Raw genomic sequence first — 14,641 nt, forward strand, 5'->3', positions numbered from 1 at the left:
GGATCAGGCCGTACCCTCAGGTTGTTTTTCTCTTCTTTCCTCCTGATCCAGTTGAGGGCCTGCTGCTGGGGGTCGATGCACAGGGGGAAGCGGCTGGCCCTGGTGGTCAGGATGCCATTCTGGACCGAGAGCTCGTCAGGCGGCAGCCCCTGGGAGCCCCACCTGGAAGGGTCGGCAGAAGGATCAGCCACCCGGACTCCTGGGTGTGGCTGCAGCCATCGCCCTACCCCCCTTCACTCCCCTGAGCTATGTATTGCCCACCCCACCCCTGCCCCAGGGTCTCCCCAGCTCCCTCCACCTGCTAATCTCAACGTCGTCTGTGAGCAGGCTCTCCAGTCGGAAGGGTTGGCTCAAGGGGATGCCCCGCTCCTGGATGTCATTCTGCCAGACTTGGTTGACCATCTCGTCCCGGAACTCCCACGTGAAGGCCCCCTCGTAGCTCAGGAACGCCGCACACAGCAGGCAGTCTCCCAGCAACTTCACCCGCCGGTGCATCAGCTCGTCCAGGTCGTTCAGCCACCTGTGTGAGTGGAGTTGGGGTGGAGGGTGGCAATCACCTTCTGCCCACTGCTGGCAGGGTCGCCTACTGCACTGCCAGGGGGATTCCCACCTCAGACCGAGTCTGGTCATGCAGGCTACCGGGCCTTTGGAAACACTACCCCAGGTCAGGGCTCAGCATGACCTAGTGAGCTCAGGGGTGTCTAAGCAGAACTCAGCTCCGCGGGTTTCCAACGGCTGTGATCCTTTGGAAGCGGAATGTTGGGCCCTCCTTGGGTAAGACCAAACCTCCAACCTCCCAGGTAGCAGCCGAGAGCTTAACCCTTAAGCCACCCAGGGCCTCCACCTGGCAGGGGGCCCGGGCACATCTGTAGAACCCACTCAGTCGCAATGCCATTCCCCAAGTTGTAAAGGCATTGCTTCCAAATGCCTATCAGTCACCGATGTACAGAGACATGCCCACCGAGAGAGAACCAGCCCTGCCCGGCTCGGTGGCAGAACCCTATCCAAGACGAAAAGAGAGCAGCATAGTGTCTTCTGGCCTCTTCCAGGAAACGGCTAAAAGACACTCCCTCTAGCCATTCCGACACTGTCTATGCGCCTCTACGCCTGCTGTACAGATGCCGGGCTGGAGACCACGGTCCCAGCCTGGGGGCGAGTTGTGCCTGGTGGGTTTGCCCATCTCTGCAGACAGCTCCATCCACGTGAACCTGGAGCCCAGGACAGAACATGACACCTGGGCCATGAGAAAGCATGGTCCATCTACCAATTCTTCCACAACAGGCTCTGGGCTCAGAGGTCACCAGGGAGGTAACCGGGGCTAGGACCCAGGCGGCCTGCCAGGGGACCCTGGTCTCTCCTTGCCTCCGCAGCGGTGCTGCATCCTAACCCTTAGTCATTCCTGAATACATGACAGTGCAGGTCTAAGCAGATCCCGCAAAGGGGCCCTAAGCCACCTCAGACAGGATAGTGGTAAAATGAAAACGCTTCATGTGCTCCTGGGTAGAAACGCCATGTAAAACTAAGAACCAAGGTGGCAGGGAACCCCACTTAGGACGCTGACCTACAAGCGACAAAGTCTCACTGAGAGCTGCCATAGGTTCTCGTTCTTCGTGGCCCCAGTGTCCGACAGCTGTCACTCCCCATGCTGGTGCAGCAGAGCCTGAGCAGCTGCTCCCGAGGCCGCACAGGGTTCCCGCGAGCCTCTGGTCCCAGCAGCTTCATCAATGAAGCAGCACATGGCCCTGTTCTTGGCGCACATCTGAAGAGCCCCGATTTATCTCACGAGCCCACGCTCTGGCCTGGAAGGAGTTTCTCTACGCTATGAGCCTCTTCTCCCTAAGGCACACCCTTGTCGACGGTCTGTGAGCTGAGACGAGAAGGCGGAGCTTTGCCAAACTCACAGCCCTCGACACAAGGCTGACCCCAACGCGTGTGTTCAAAGCCACCCACCTGTCCACCCCTCCGAGCGCGTGCACGAGTGCCCATGAGTGTTGGTTTGGGGGTGACAGGCGGAGTGTCACACATCAGGGCATCTCCCGATACGGAATGCACAAGCAGTGGGTGAACCGTGCTTGGGGGTTTGCGTTCCACACTGACCTGACGTTTTCCGACCCGAGACCCGAGATGAGCTTGTCGGCCGCGATCAGCCGCCTCTCCATGATTTCCGCTTCCTCCTGCAGCTTTTGTTTCTCCAGTATGGCTGCCTCGTATTTGGCCCCCAGAGCTTCCAGTTCTTTCTGGATCGTGGCCAGCTCATTCTGGATCCTTTCCAGCTCCCGTTTTGTGAGGAAGAAGTTCCGTTCCAGTCTGGCCACCTGGGAAGAGACAGCCACAGAATGGAGGGGGCAGGCAGAGAAACTGGAGGGGCAAGAACAAACAGTCTCATACTTTCCGGAAGCCGTGGGGCCTGGGCCTCAAATCCACGGTCTGAGGGAGACCAAAGTCAGCTGGCACATCACAGTTCACAAGGACAGTTTTGTACATCTCCTGTACATAGTCGTGACTATGGTCTTAAAAGCTCAAGCGCTGCAGTTGGTGGCCTCAGTCTGAGGGAAGAGGGTGATGAAAACCGGGAACCGTGGAAACTGTTAGCCCAGGGTACTTATGAACCACGGGACCATCAGCTTGTTTCCAATGACAGAGACCAGAAGAACTAGGTGGTGCCCAGCCACCACTGCCAACCGCTCTGAAAGGGACGCATGAGAAGGTCCTGGTAGAATGTGGAATTACACTCAGAATCATAAAAAAGGATCAAGTCGGGGTCACGTGTCAGACAGAGATTGGACCCCTGAGGCCATGGTCCTTAGTCACCCTGCGATGGTCCTTAGTCACCCTGCGGGTCTGGGACGAACTCACTCCCAAAGCTCAAGTTTCAGCCAAACAACAGGCAAGTCTTGAAGGGAGACAGGAAGACTGGGGAGGGGCTCACACTGTAAACCAGCGGTTCTCAACCTCTGGGTTGTGACCCCTTTGGGGTTGTAAGTGACCTTTTCACAGGGGTCGCCTAAGACCATTGGAAAACACATATTTCCAATGGTTTTAGGAATGGAGACATCGCCCCTCTATCCGTCTCCAGGCAGTCCACCCACATGCAGATACACCCACCTACGAGTACCCGGCGTGAAGACTGTTACCCATGCTACACCACACTCCAAGACAACATTTCACTGATTTGTCATTAGAAATCAAGATTTCACAATATAGAATGACGTGTTGTTTTGGGGATTAATCACTAATGAAAACACACCCTGTCTATTGGATATTTACATGACGATTCATCACGGTAGCACAATGACAGTGATGAAGTAGCAATGAAAATAATTCTATGGTTGGGGGGTCACCACAACCTGAGGAACTGTGTTAAAGGGTCATGACATGAGGAAGGCTGAGAACCGCTGCCTTCGACTAATCAACCATTTGAGATCCAGAGAGCAGCATGTAGCCAAGGGCAACGTTCAGAAGGTTAGGAAAGGAGGAGTGGACACGGGAAACACAGGGAGAAAGTGGGACAAGGCGTGTGTCTACGTGGGGCCAAGTCCACAACAGCGACCTGCAAGGTGCGGGACGAAGCCGGGGCGGTGGCTGGCTGTGAACGGGAGGGACCAGTAGGAGCAGGAGGGTGAGGACACCTGCACAGCTCGAAGAACGCCGTCAACGTCACGGGGTGACGCAGACAGGCAGAAAAGGCGGCGTGCATGCTTTGTTGCATGTGCTCCAACAGTAAAGCAGTCTCACACCTGGGGACCTGCTCACACAGCAGTTTTTAAGAAAGTTCAAGTTCTTTGCGGCCTCCACGCGCCACTGTCAGGGCACAAGGCCTCGTTTCCACGTGATGGCTGCACCACTTTGCGGCAAACGCTCCATGCGTCCCTTTGAGGAGGGAGCCCTGCAGCCCCATGAGCAGGCGGCCTAATTTTCACACGCACGACGGTCTCAGGAAGATGACCTTCACACACAGGAACCTCGAAGGAGAAGAGAACCCATTCGAGACAACACCTTTCTGCACGGGATCGAAGTTTCCTGAGTAAGCGAGCTTCCGTGTGATACCGCTCTCTTACAAAGCAATGCCAGAACGTGGTGGGGGGGGGGGCGGGGGAATTAATGTTACGTGCCCTGGGTATCTCTACTTCACATGCTGTCGGCATAGTGGTTATGAGCTGGGTCAGCAGTTCAAAACCACCAGCCCCCCTGTGGGAGGAAGACGGGGCTTTCTGCTCCCAGAAGGAGTTACGGTCTCAACAATCCACAGGGGCTGTCTACTCTGTCCCACAGACTCAATGGCAGCTGGCAATGGCCTACCTTGGGGGAGGGGCAGGGGTGTCTTTGGCATCTTGTGGGTATAAGACAGGGATGGGGCTAACCCTCGCACGAAGGAGGGCACTGGCAGGGGTGTCACTCGCTGACCCCATGAGGACATCGGTGTGTGCTGGGCAGGCTGCCCTGAGTGCCTTCTAGAACACCACCCTTGTGTGAGCAGATAATCACATCTTTGAATCCCGACCTTTCAGTTGGCAATCACTGCACCCCCGGGCTCCTTCCTCAAGGGACTATCTAGCCCCAAATGTGCACAGTGCTGTGCGGAAGACGCCCAGCTTGTGCTCAAGAGAACTGCGGCGGACGTCTGTCAGCCTGTTCTTTCCCTGTGGCATTCGAGAATCTTTCAGCCCTCCCTCCCGGGGGGTTCACAGGACATCTGGTGGAAGCAGAGCTCCGGGGCTATCATTCACTGCTCAGGAGGCTTAGCATCAGAACACTACCACAAACCTCTTCAGAGAAGCCGAAGCCCCATCCGAAGCCACTGCCACCCAGCTGGCTCTGAGACCAGAAACCTCCCTGTGAGAAGACAGCCTCTTCTTTCTCCTGAAGAGCGGCCGGTCGCTTTCAACGCCAACCTTGAAGGTGGCAGCCCAATGCCGAGCCCACAGTGCGGCCAGGGCGCCCGACACATGCATTCTGACACAGCTCAGTCCCTGCCGGGTCGTGAGGTCCCCCAGGTGGGTGGTACCTTTTCTCTTTTGGGCTTGATCTCTCGGAAAACGTCGCAGTAGCCCATGACGGCCTCCACGAATTTCAGCATCCCCAAGCCTGCCTTGCTCACAGCTTCCATCTCTTCGATGGTGGTGTTGAGCGTCTTCAGGAGACCTAGAGGTCAAGGAGGTCATGTGCTCGGTGAGCGGCCAACGCCATCTCGGAAAGTACAACAGAAAACCCGCTGGCTGAGGGAGGCCAAGGCAGATGCATACCTCGCTCCTAAGGCCTCAGCCCCCCGAAACTCGACTCGTGGGCAGGACCGGGCTCTGTTTAAGTGAATGTCGGGCCTCTTATGGAGCCCTGGTGGCATAGTGGCTATGTGTTGGGCTGCCATGCGCATGGTCGGCAGTTCAAAACCATGAGCCAAAACAACTCTGCAGAAGCAAGAGTGGGCTTTCTACGCCTGTAAACAGTGAGAGTCTCAGCAACCCACAGGGGGGCTGTGAGTCATCCTTGACTCATGCCGGGAGTTTGAGTTTGTTGGTGTGCGTGACCTCCTCATGTCCAGCTGCTCCGGTGTGACCACCGGGTGTCCATGGACCCCCGAGGGGGCCCCAAAGTGACTCTGAGCAAGGAACTGATTGGGAAGAACAGGTCTGTACAGGCGGCGAGTCCCTCAGTCCCCATCCCCACCCTCGCCGGGGGAGTGAGTTGAAGCCCATCCGGTGGCTATTCAGAGCCGGAGTTTCGTAGGGTCTCTGTTGTGGTTGTTTTGTGGACTTCAGCTGAAAGGGGCTGCAGGAACACTTGACGACAAAGGTGCTAAGCGGTGGCGTGACACCCGTAGTGCGTTCAGCAAGGGCTGAGCTCCCTCCCAAGGAGCCTGTCTGGCTCCATCCGAGTCACAGCCTGGGAACCCTCCGTGTGGCTGCCATGAGTTGGTGTTGACTCAGTGGCAGCAGGAAAAACATTCCCACTGGGTCCAGGAGCAGATGCACACAAGGAGGCAGGCATTTGATCACCCACGGTGGAGGGTGGGCTGGCAATGGGTGAAGCTTCTCTTCCTCCCTGTCCACCCACACGGACCCAGAGCTTTCCTTGCCCACTCTCGGGACCTATAGCAGGCCCGGTATGTCAGGGGACACAGCCCAGAGCAGCCCAGCAATTGCAGGGAAGGCCCGGCTGGGCTCCTGCCAAAAGGGCTTGTTTCTGCGGGACCCAGATCCACTGCTGAGTAGGACATCCAGTGGGCACCTGCTGTTGCCCACCGGCCATCCTAGAGGACAGTCGTATGGCCACCATTTTCCTCAGGGGCCCTCTGCTCCCCACACAGGGCAAGTGCCTCTGTGTTGCCGACTGCCCCCTGGCTCCACAGTAGATGGGGACCCAGGCGACCCCACCCCGAGGGGTCTGCCTTTGGTCTCTTGGTCCAGGCCCCGAGACCAGACCTGAGAGGGGCCCCAGTGGCTGCTGGCCAGGGCTCACCTCGGATGTTCTTCACCTGGCTCTGGCTGATGGAGTCAAAGTCGATCTCCATCAGGGACCGCAGGAAGTTGGGGTCCGACATCATGCCCTTGGCCGTCTTCCAGTTGAGCTCCTTGTACCCTTTCATGATGAGGATGCACTCGCAGACCGTCTGCACCTGCTTCGGCGGCTTCGCGAAGGACCTGCCAGGAGGCAGGACACAGGTGGGTCGGACAGGAAGGGCCCAGTGGCAGAGGTGGTGCCATCTGGGAACCGCGCTGGCTCCTGGGTCTGGCAGGGACTGGGTCCCGCCTCCTGGGACTTGAATGGTTAGAGGACGGGGAAGGGAGCAATGATTAAAGTGCAGGGGTCTGGGCGGAACCTGAGAAGGAACATTTATAATTGCATCGCGGGCAACTCCTCAGACGCTTACCCAGAGCCTCCCAAACCGATGTGGCCCACCCCACCCCCTTCTTCAGTGGCCTCAGCAAGGAAACCCTCCCACGCCACAGCCCATACTCCTTGACGGTGCTACGCACGCTCTCCGAGTGGGTCCTGCTTCACGGGCCCTAGGCGACAGAGGAGAGCTGCCCCTGTGGGTTTCCCAGACTCAGTCTCGATGGGAGTAGAAAGCCTCTCCTTTCCCCCACGGGGCAGCTGGTGGTTCTGAACCGCTGGCCCTGTGGTTAGCAGCCCGTCTCATGACTCACTACACCATCAGGGCTCCTACAGTAAAGTGTAGGTACCTTATTTTGCAGCCAACCACCAGCTGCTCTGCAGGAGAAAGAAAGAGGAGGTTGTTTACTCCTGGAAAGAGCTACCGTCTCGGAAACACAGGGGCTGCTGCTCCACCCTGTCCTCCGGGCTCCCTATGAGTCGGTCGGCATCCACTCCAAGGCAGGGAGTTTGGATCCTTCCAGCATCCCCTAGGGGGGCTGCTCCAGTAGGGTGATCCCCACTGCCATCATTGTCACCAGTCCCGGGGACAAGGAACAGGGCCTGCTCTGTACACGCGCCTACATCTCTACGCCCAAAACCTCTTCACCACCACAGGCTATGTCTCTGAGGAGAGCAGGTCACCCCTGCGGAGGGGAGAACAGCGTCCCCACCAGGCCGAGGGGGAGCCGGGCCCCGGAAGCCAGAAAGGGAGGAGCAGAAGGCGGAGGTGAGAGAGGGGAAGGTCCCTGACTCACAGCACCACCCACATGTTCAGAGGACTGGCGGGGTCGGCAGGACTGATTCTGGCCCGCTCATAACAGAAAACAGAACCCAGCAGAGCTGCCTTCAGATCAGGAGCCGAGAAAGAATTCCAAGTCAAATCCACAGGGAAAGGGAGATGCAAAATCCCCGCCTGGGTGACCCAGAGCAGGTGGAGCAGGGAAAGAGGGGAGAGAGCAGACCGGGCTGAGCAGCCCAGCCCCAGCCGAGGGCTACGGTAATGGCCCCAGAGTCACTGGGAAAGCCTCCAAGAGGCCAGAGTCCCTGCTGATGAAAGTGGGGCGCTCTCTGGGTGGTTAAAGGTTCCTCTGGGGTGGGTGGTGGGTGAAGCCTGGCTCAGCTGCCACGCTCCGAATCCTCAGTGTGTGTGTGTGTGTCCAAGAATCCGTGAGATGTCTTCAGACACAAGGTGGATGAGGCCACACACACAGAGACCACCACCAAGAAGAAACTGAACCACATCAAAGACTTAGACTGGAAACCCCACAGGATGAAAGTTGTAGAACCAGCCACGGGAAACCATTCCACAGCCTGGCCTTTTAACTACGATGCCTGAGGCAGAAATAACAAAGTAACCACCTGCCACGGAGGACGTTACAGACCTGTGTGCTTGGCAAACTCGGGATGAACGCATGCACCTCATAAACACAGCCAGACGGCCGTGGGCGGCCAACTTGTGGGAAGTACCGTAACCCCTACCACGGATTTAAAAAGCTCATCTCTCTCTGATCTGGAAATGGACAAGAAGAGAAACAAGACAGCCCCCGGCAGACACACAGGCACACAAACCAAGCTGTCCGCCATAAGGTAAGTGACGCCCACACACACTACCTCATCTAGGTAAGTTCGTGGGGGGAACAGTGAATTTCCAAGTGGCTGAGAGCGCCCCCTGTCGCTGGTGTTGTGAAACTGCAGGCTCCTGGGGGTGGCAAAGCCCAACCCAGAGCAGGACTGGGCACCTCCGGGTTTTCAAGGGGCTGGATACTGGCAGCAGAGGGCCAGATGGTTCTTCCAAAGCATGTCAGGGTGGCCTTGACCCCTGAGCGAGTGGACTGTGAGTGGGAATGCGTGCAGCCCCAGGGAGGAGCCAGGCAGCTGGGGGCGTTGGCACGCCATACCCTTGGAGCCAGCCACGCAGTTCTGGCGGGCCTGACACAGGTGCCCAAAGAGGCAAGGCCAGGTTATCCTTTGCTGTGCTGGAAACCAGCGAGGTTCGTCATTAATGAAACACAGCACAGCCATGGAATGGGACCCGATGCAGCTCTTTGCAAAGGCTGGGAGACAGCTTGCTTCATCTACTGTCATGCAAAAGCTCTCTAAAATGTGTCCTTACAAAGAGAGAGAGAGAAAGACCAACGCGGGGGGAGACAAAGAGGAGGGAGCAGAGTGTGTTGTTACAAACACTGAGAATCAGCCGTGGTGTTTATGTTGTAATACATGCATGAGTCTAAAGACACAAGTTCCGGGATCCTTGGTGGGGTCGTGGGTTAGGCATGGGGCTGCTAACCGCAGGTCGTTGGTGGTTCGAGCCCAGCAGCTGCTCTGAGGGAGAAAGAGGCGGCAGCCTGCTTCCATGAAGATGCGCAAGACACTGACTGGGAAACGACTGCAGCAGCCCTCCTAGGAATCCGGTCCCTGCTCTGGAATAAGCCAACCTTCTTCTCAGGTTAGCATCCCTCTCGCCAATAAGAAAGCCAGGGCATCATCCTTGGACCAGGTGTGCTACAGGTATCCTGAAAGAGGAGCTCTGAGAATAGAGTTGCCCCCTCGGGATCACAGAGTGAAAGCCCTTGGCTGGCTGGGACGCTGGCTCTCTCTCCCAACTGGGGAGGCAGAAGAGGAGAGGAGAGCGCAGAGATTCCTTAACCAGGGCTCAGCATACAGGGGCAAGGTTGGGGTGAGGGGGGATCAGGTTGCAGGTTGACTTCTGAACTGTCTGGCGGTCACCAGGACCCCCAGCTGGAGAGGGAGTGTGCCTCACAGCTGCAGTGTCCAGTGTGCCGTGGAGGAGGGGGAGACACCCTGGTGCCAGCTCCCTGTCGGGCCACCCACTTCTGGAGCCCCTTATCCTTGGTGAGTCAGCCGGGGTTCCCTGTTGACTCGGTCCCCTCCCTGCACAGTAGAGGAGGACAGGGATGGCCGGTGCGGGGGTGAGGGGTCAGGACCTAAACAGGGCCAGTGCTTGGCCCAGGACCCGGCGCTCAGCATGGTGCCATGACTGCCGCCCTGGTGGTCGGCACAGCCAGCAACAAGGCAGGCGGCCAGGCTACCTGATCTCTGTCACGTCGGACTTGTCCAGCTTCTGCAGCTCCAGCTTGGCCGCCTCCAGGATGGGCATGACCTCGGCCAGCGCTGTCTCCGCCTCCGCCTTCTCCACCGCGATGATCTTGTTCTGCTCCTCGATCTCTATGGCCTTCTCCTCCGCCAGCTTCTTCTTCTCCTCGGCTGGGGAGGGGTGGGAGATGGGGTCAGCAGGGGACCGGGGAGCCAGGGAAGGGTCTCCAGCACCAGGACCTGCCTTTCCTGGCCCAGCTGTGATCCATCGCTCCATTCCCACCCCCGCTACCCCCCCCTTCTGCTGCCAGGCTGCCCTTCCTGTGTCCCTGTGTCACCAAGACGACCCCCACTGCCTCCTCATCACCTTCCTGATGTTCATTCAGACCCACCTCAAGAGCCACCCGCTCGGCTGGCCTGCCCGCCCTGGCCCCTGGACATCACTCTGCTGAGTCCCTGCGAGCCCCCGTCCGTCACCCACCATGTGAGCTACGTCCCTGCACTATCGGCTCTCCTGCTGTTCCGAGTCCCCTCGGAATGCAGGGACTCACACGCCGCAGTTGTCTGTGGCCTCCCGCCTGGGCAGCGCGTCCCCACACTTGCCGATGGCCGTGTTGGAGGCAATCTCCTCCAGCAGGGCCTCGCAGGCCGCCGACTTCTCGGCCAGCACCACCTTCTGCTCGGCCAGCTTCCGGTTCAGCTCGTCCAGCTGGATGGTGGCCTCCTTCAGCTTGTCCAGCCCGCCCTCCAGGCGCTTGCACTGAGCTGAGGAGACAGCAGGCAGGTGGGCGAGGTCAGAGACCTGGGGAGAAGCGTTGGGACGCCGCTTGGGCTCACGGCGGGGAGGAGAGCAGCAGACGCCATTTCTCATGAGCTGTCACTCAGAGGTCCGTGCCACCAAGCCTGGGGTGCCGTCAGCCGCACGGGGATTCCCTTGGCTAACGACCCCCAAAGGGAAATGGAAACCAGGTGCCATCGGGCCCATTCCTGACACTGTCGGCCCCACGTGCATCAGTGAGGACCTCTGCTGCCAGGAGTGCCCGCCACCCTCTTTCTAATGGACACCAGGCCTTTCTCCCAAGGCACCTCTGATAGAACCAAACCACCAAGCTTTCGGCCACAGACACCCAGGGGCTCTGGTCCGCAGGCACCGTGAGATCACAGCTTAAAACCATGTCCTGACATAGCACACTGCGGGCCACACAGGAAGAAAGAGAAGGAAGAAGAAGATCTCGAATGTGGAGAACATCGAGAGTTACAGAGGGCGTGCCCCAAGATTGAAAGTGAAAAAACAAGAGCCCGAAGGACTCTTCGAAATGCACACTGCATGTTGCCTGGCCCTGTTTTCGGAGTCTGCCTGTTCTTCCGGCGGCACAGCCACTTGATGAAGAGATCACCTGTTGCCATGACGCCAGGGAGCCAGTTGACCCCCAGACTGGAAAGGAATGGCCGATTCCAATACACGTGGACCCTGCAGGACAGAGGGGGACTACTCCCTAGGGTTACAGACCCCCTCGTCTTTTTCCTGCTGGTGGGTTAGAACCCCTGACCTCTGAAGCCAGCAGCCTGGCGCTCACCCCACTGCTCCACCGGGGCGCCCTGTTCCGTGTCCGCGTCTCACCTATGTTATACTGCGTCTTCTCGTCCAACAGTCTTGAGTACGTGTTAATGAAATCCAAGTAGTTCTTGGGAGTCACGTAGTTGCTGCGCCTGAGTTTCTGCAGAAACTGCTTGCTGAATTCCCCCACGGAGTCATGCACCAGGACCACGTGCCTGACCAGCTCCTCGCTGTGCTCCCCTGGGATCATCTGGTTGTCCCCTGGAGAGAAGGAGGGCGAACAGAGTGGGGGTTGCCATGTGGCCTTGCAACTGCTCCTGGGCCCCGTGGTGCTGGGGGTCTCAGGTGACCCAGAAAGCCCCTTGTCTTTCCCGGCTCTTGGCCCGGTCTGGCTGGGCTCCGGTGGGAGACGTGCTGGGAACGGAGCGCCGGCGGCTCTGCAGTGTGATGGGTGGAACGAATGCCTCAGAAACAGTCACGGAAGCGGACACTGTCCTTCGAACCCCTGGGGAAGTGCGTGCAAATGGCAAACGCACTGGCTGAGAGGTTGGAGGTAACAGCCCACACGGGGGGCCTCAGAAGAAAGGCCTGGGCGTCCTCTTCTGAAAAATTTTTCAAAACCAAATTTGCTACCATAGAGTCGATTCTGACTCACAGCAACCTTGCACGACGGAGTAGAGCTAAGTTGCTGGGTTTCCAAGGCTGCGGGATCGGGTGGGCCCATCTCCCTCCGGAGGAAAGGGTAGCTCGCAGCAGCTAGCCATTTCTATCCTGAATAGTCCTCTAAAGACCCTTGAAGGCCCTTTGTAACATACCACATAAACCAAAAATGGAAAATTAAAACCATTCGCTGCCCGGGGGCTTAGGCAGAGTCAGAGACAGGGCGGCAGAGCGCAGTCCCAGCCGCTCCCACTCACCCAGGAAGGACTTGGCGACAGCGTGCAGGGCTTGTGGAGGCCAGGGCATGAACCAGTCGATGCCGGTATTATTGACCAGGCCTGGGGAAGAGACAGACGGAGGGAAAGCTGACCACTCTGCCCGGTGGAGACCTGCAGGAACGGATCCCGGCTCTGTCCCCGGCTGCCTGGGGAGAGCCGCTCAAACTCTGTCCACTGGGGGATGTTGAGCGGCACCCTGGGCCTGCACCCATGAGATGCCCCTCCCAGTGTGGCAGCACTCCGGGTGCCCAGGGACCCTGTGAGCTTCCTTCTGCCGGTGGAGCTGCAGGTTCTCCTGCGGGTGGATTTGCAGGCTCAGTCCCAGGGTACCTGGGAAGTTTCGGCACCGGTTCCTTAGGGTGTCCCCGACCGGCGACATGCCGAGGACGATGTGCAGGTTGTTGGCACTCTTGTTCACGAAGTACTGCCACACAGACTCCTTGGCCGGCCCCGTGCCGTGCTTCACGGCCTCTTGGTTGAGCTGACTCAGGATGGAATCCTTCTCCTCTTCCGGGAAAAGCGCTGGCACGATCCCTGTGCGGGAGACGCATGGCGGTTACAGCTTCCTTTCTTGTCGTGGGCTGAATTTTGTCCCCAGTATGGGTGTCTCCTGGCTTTTCAGGAGTCTCAGTGAGCAGGCCGGGCAGTTGTAACGGGGCAGTTCTGTAATGGTGCCATCTGGCAGCGAGGTGAGATGTCATCACCCACCTTGATGTGATCTGACGTGAGGGGAGTGAGGTGGGAGGCAGCCCCTTCCCCGGGTCACAGCCCTGATCTGAGCTAAGGGGAGTACCCCGGAAGCATGGCCTGCATGACCTTTTAGGTTATAGGAGACTAAAGGACAGAGACGCAAGCAGAGAATGCGAGCCCTCTAACCACCCAGAAAGAAGAGCCCGGATCAGAGTGAGCCCTTTGGGCCCAGGGCGCCTGCTCCGAGGCCCCCCTGGATCCAAAGGAAGAGGGACGCCAAGGCGCACAGACCCTCAGATGCTGGAAGGAGCCGAGGACCTTCCCCCAGAGCAGACAGAGAGGGGAAGCCTCTACTAAGGCCATGCATTTGAATACCGTTTTCTAGCCTCCTAAACAGTGAGCGGACACATTTCTGTTTGTGAAAGCCACCCTCTTGTGGCGCTTCTGTAAGGGCGAGACAGTGGGAGTGTGTCCTGGAGGGACAAGCAGGGGAGGGATCCGCGTCACAGCAGGGGTGGGCTCCTCCCTCCTCCCTCCTCCTCAGCTTCCACAGCAGCACATGGCAGAAACCCTGAGATGGCAGGTCGGCGGGTAAATCCCTAAGGCTTTCGAGAAGAAGACCATAGGGCCCTGCCTGAAGGTCGGCAGAAGCCCGGGGTCCCTGGCTGCCCCCCTGGATGTCAGAGGCCAGTGTCTCGACTTGCCACCCAGGTACCTGACGTCAGCATGTTGTTGATGAGCTCCAGGAAGCCCTCCTCCGCCACGTGGGCGTCTGTGAACAGGAAGATCATCGTCTTGTTCTCAATCCCGAGCTTCATGTACAGGTTCTTCAGATCTTCGCGGAAGGTGTTCTCAGAGTAGCCTCGGCTCAGAAGGATCTCAAACACCTGGCAACACAAACGGGAGTGCACGGCCCTGGGACAGGTCCACTGAGGGGCAGCTACCCAGCGCTGGACTCCTCGCCAGGGCCTGCTGTGGCACCTCACGTGGCTGGACAATGAGACCGAGGACCTCAGAGGGAAGGGAGGCTCCGGACACTGGGTGCTGGGACTGAGTGGCCAGATGAACCAGAGGAAGGCGCCAGGGCTGGATAAAGACCGGCCTCTGCACCACAAGATCTTGCCCGTGCCTCCCAGGAACCCGGTCGAGTGCCGAGCAAACCGTCCCAAGTCCGGTCGTCAGCCAGAACGCAAGTGCTGAGGATGAAAGGAGACCGGGTAGCGAAGGGGCACATCTGCTGTAACACCCCTTTGAAGTTCTAGAAATCAAAGCTGTCATCTTGGTGGGTAAGGGGCACCTGGCCCAAGCTGTGGTCCTTTCGCTGAACTCATATCCGGCAGAGCTGGATAATGAGAAGGGGAGACCGGAGAAGGACAGACACGTTTGGACATAGCCGATGCTGATGAGGACCGCTGACTACGGCCGTGGCCTGCCGGAGGAAGCAGCAAATCGGTCTCAGGAGAAACACACAGAGGATGCTCCTTAGACGTGAGGATGGAGAGAGGTCACGCCATCGGGAAAGATCGAT

The 14,641-nt window shown here is 58.4% G+C and overlaps 1 protein-coding gene across 1 annotated transcript in view; it reads right to left on the reverse strand.

Annotated features, from left to right (window-relative positions):
• DNAH10 (dynein axonemal heavy chain 10) overlaps window positions 1–14,641 on the reverse strand; it is a 129,485-nt gene that overhangs the window by 23,454 nt on the left and 91,390 nt on the right. Inside the window, exons 46-56 of the mRNA XM_075534629.1 lie at window positions 13,829–14,000; window positions 12,754–12,957; window positions 12,403–12,483; window positions 11,549–11,746; window positions 10,531–10,692; window positions 9,924–10,098; window positions 6,457–6,638; window positions 5,006–5,142; window positions 2,098–2,315; window positions 299–520; window positions 15–162 (exon numbers count right to left, since the gene is read on the reverse strand). Of these exons, the coding sequence (XP_075390744.1) occupies window positions 15–162; window positions 299–520; window positions 2,098–2,315; window positions 5,006–5,142; window positions 6,457–6,638; window positions 9,924–10,098; window positions 10,531–10,692; window positions 11,549–11,746; window positions 12,403–12,483; window positions 12,754–12,957; window positions 13,829–14,000 (1,899 nt within the window). The remainder of the gene's footprint in view (window positions 1–14; window positions 163–298; window positions 521–2,097; window positions 2,316–5,005; window positions 5,143–6,456; window positions 6,639–9,923; window positions 10,099–10,530; window positions 10,693–11,548; window positions 11,747–12,402; window positions 12,484–12,753; window positions 12,958–13,828; window positions 14,001–14,641) is intronic.

Source organism: Tenrec ecaudatus, chromosome 16 (assembly GCF_050624435.1).
Source record: "Tenrec ecaudatus isolate mTenEca1 chromosome 16, mTenEca1.hap1, whole genome shotgun sequence".
Taxonomy (NCBI): domain Eukaryota; kingdom Metazoa; phylum Chordata; class Mammalia; order Afrosoricida; family Tenrecidae; genus Tenrec; species Tenrec ecaudatus.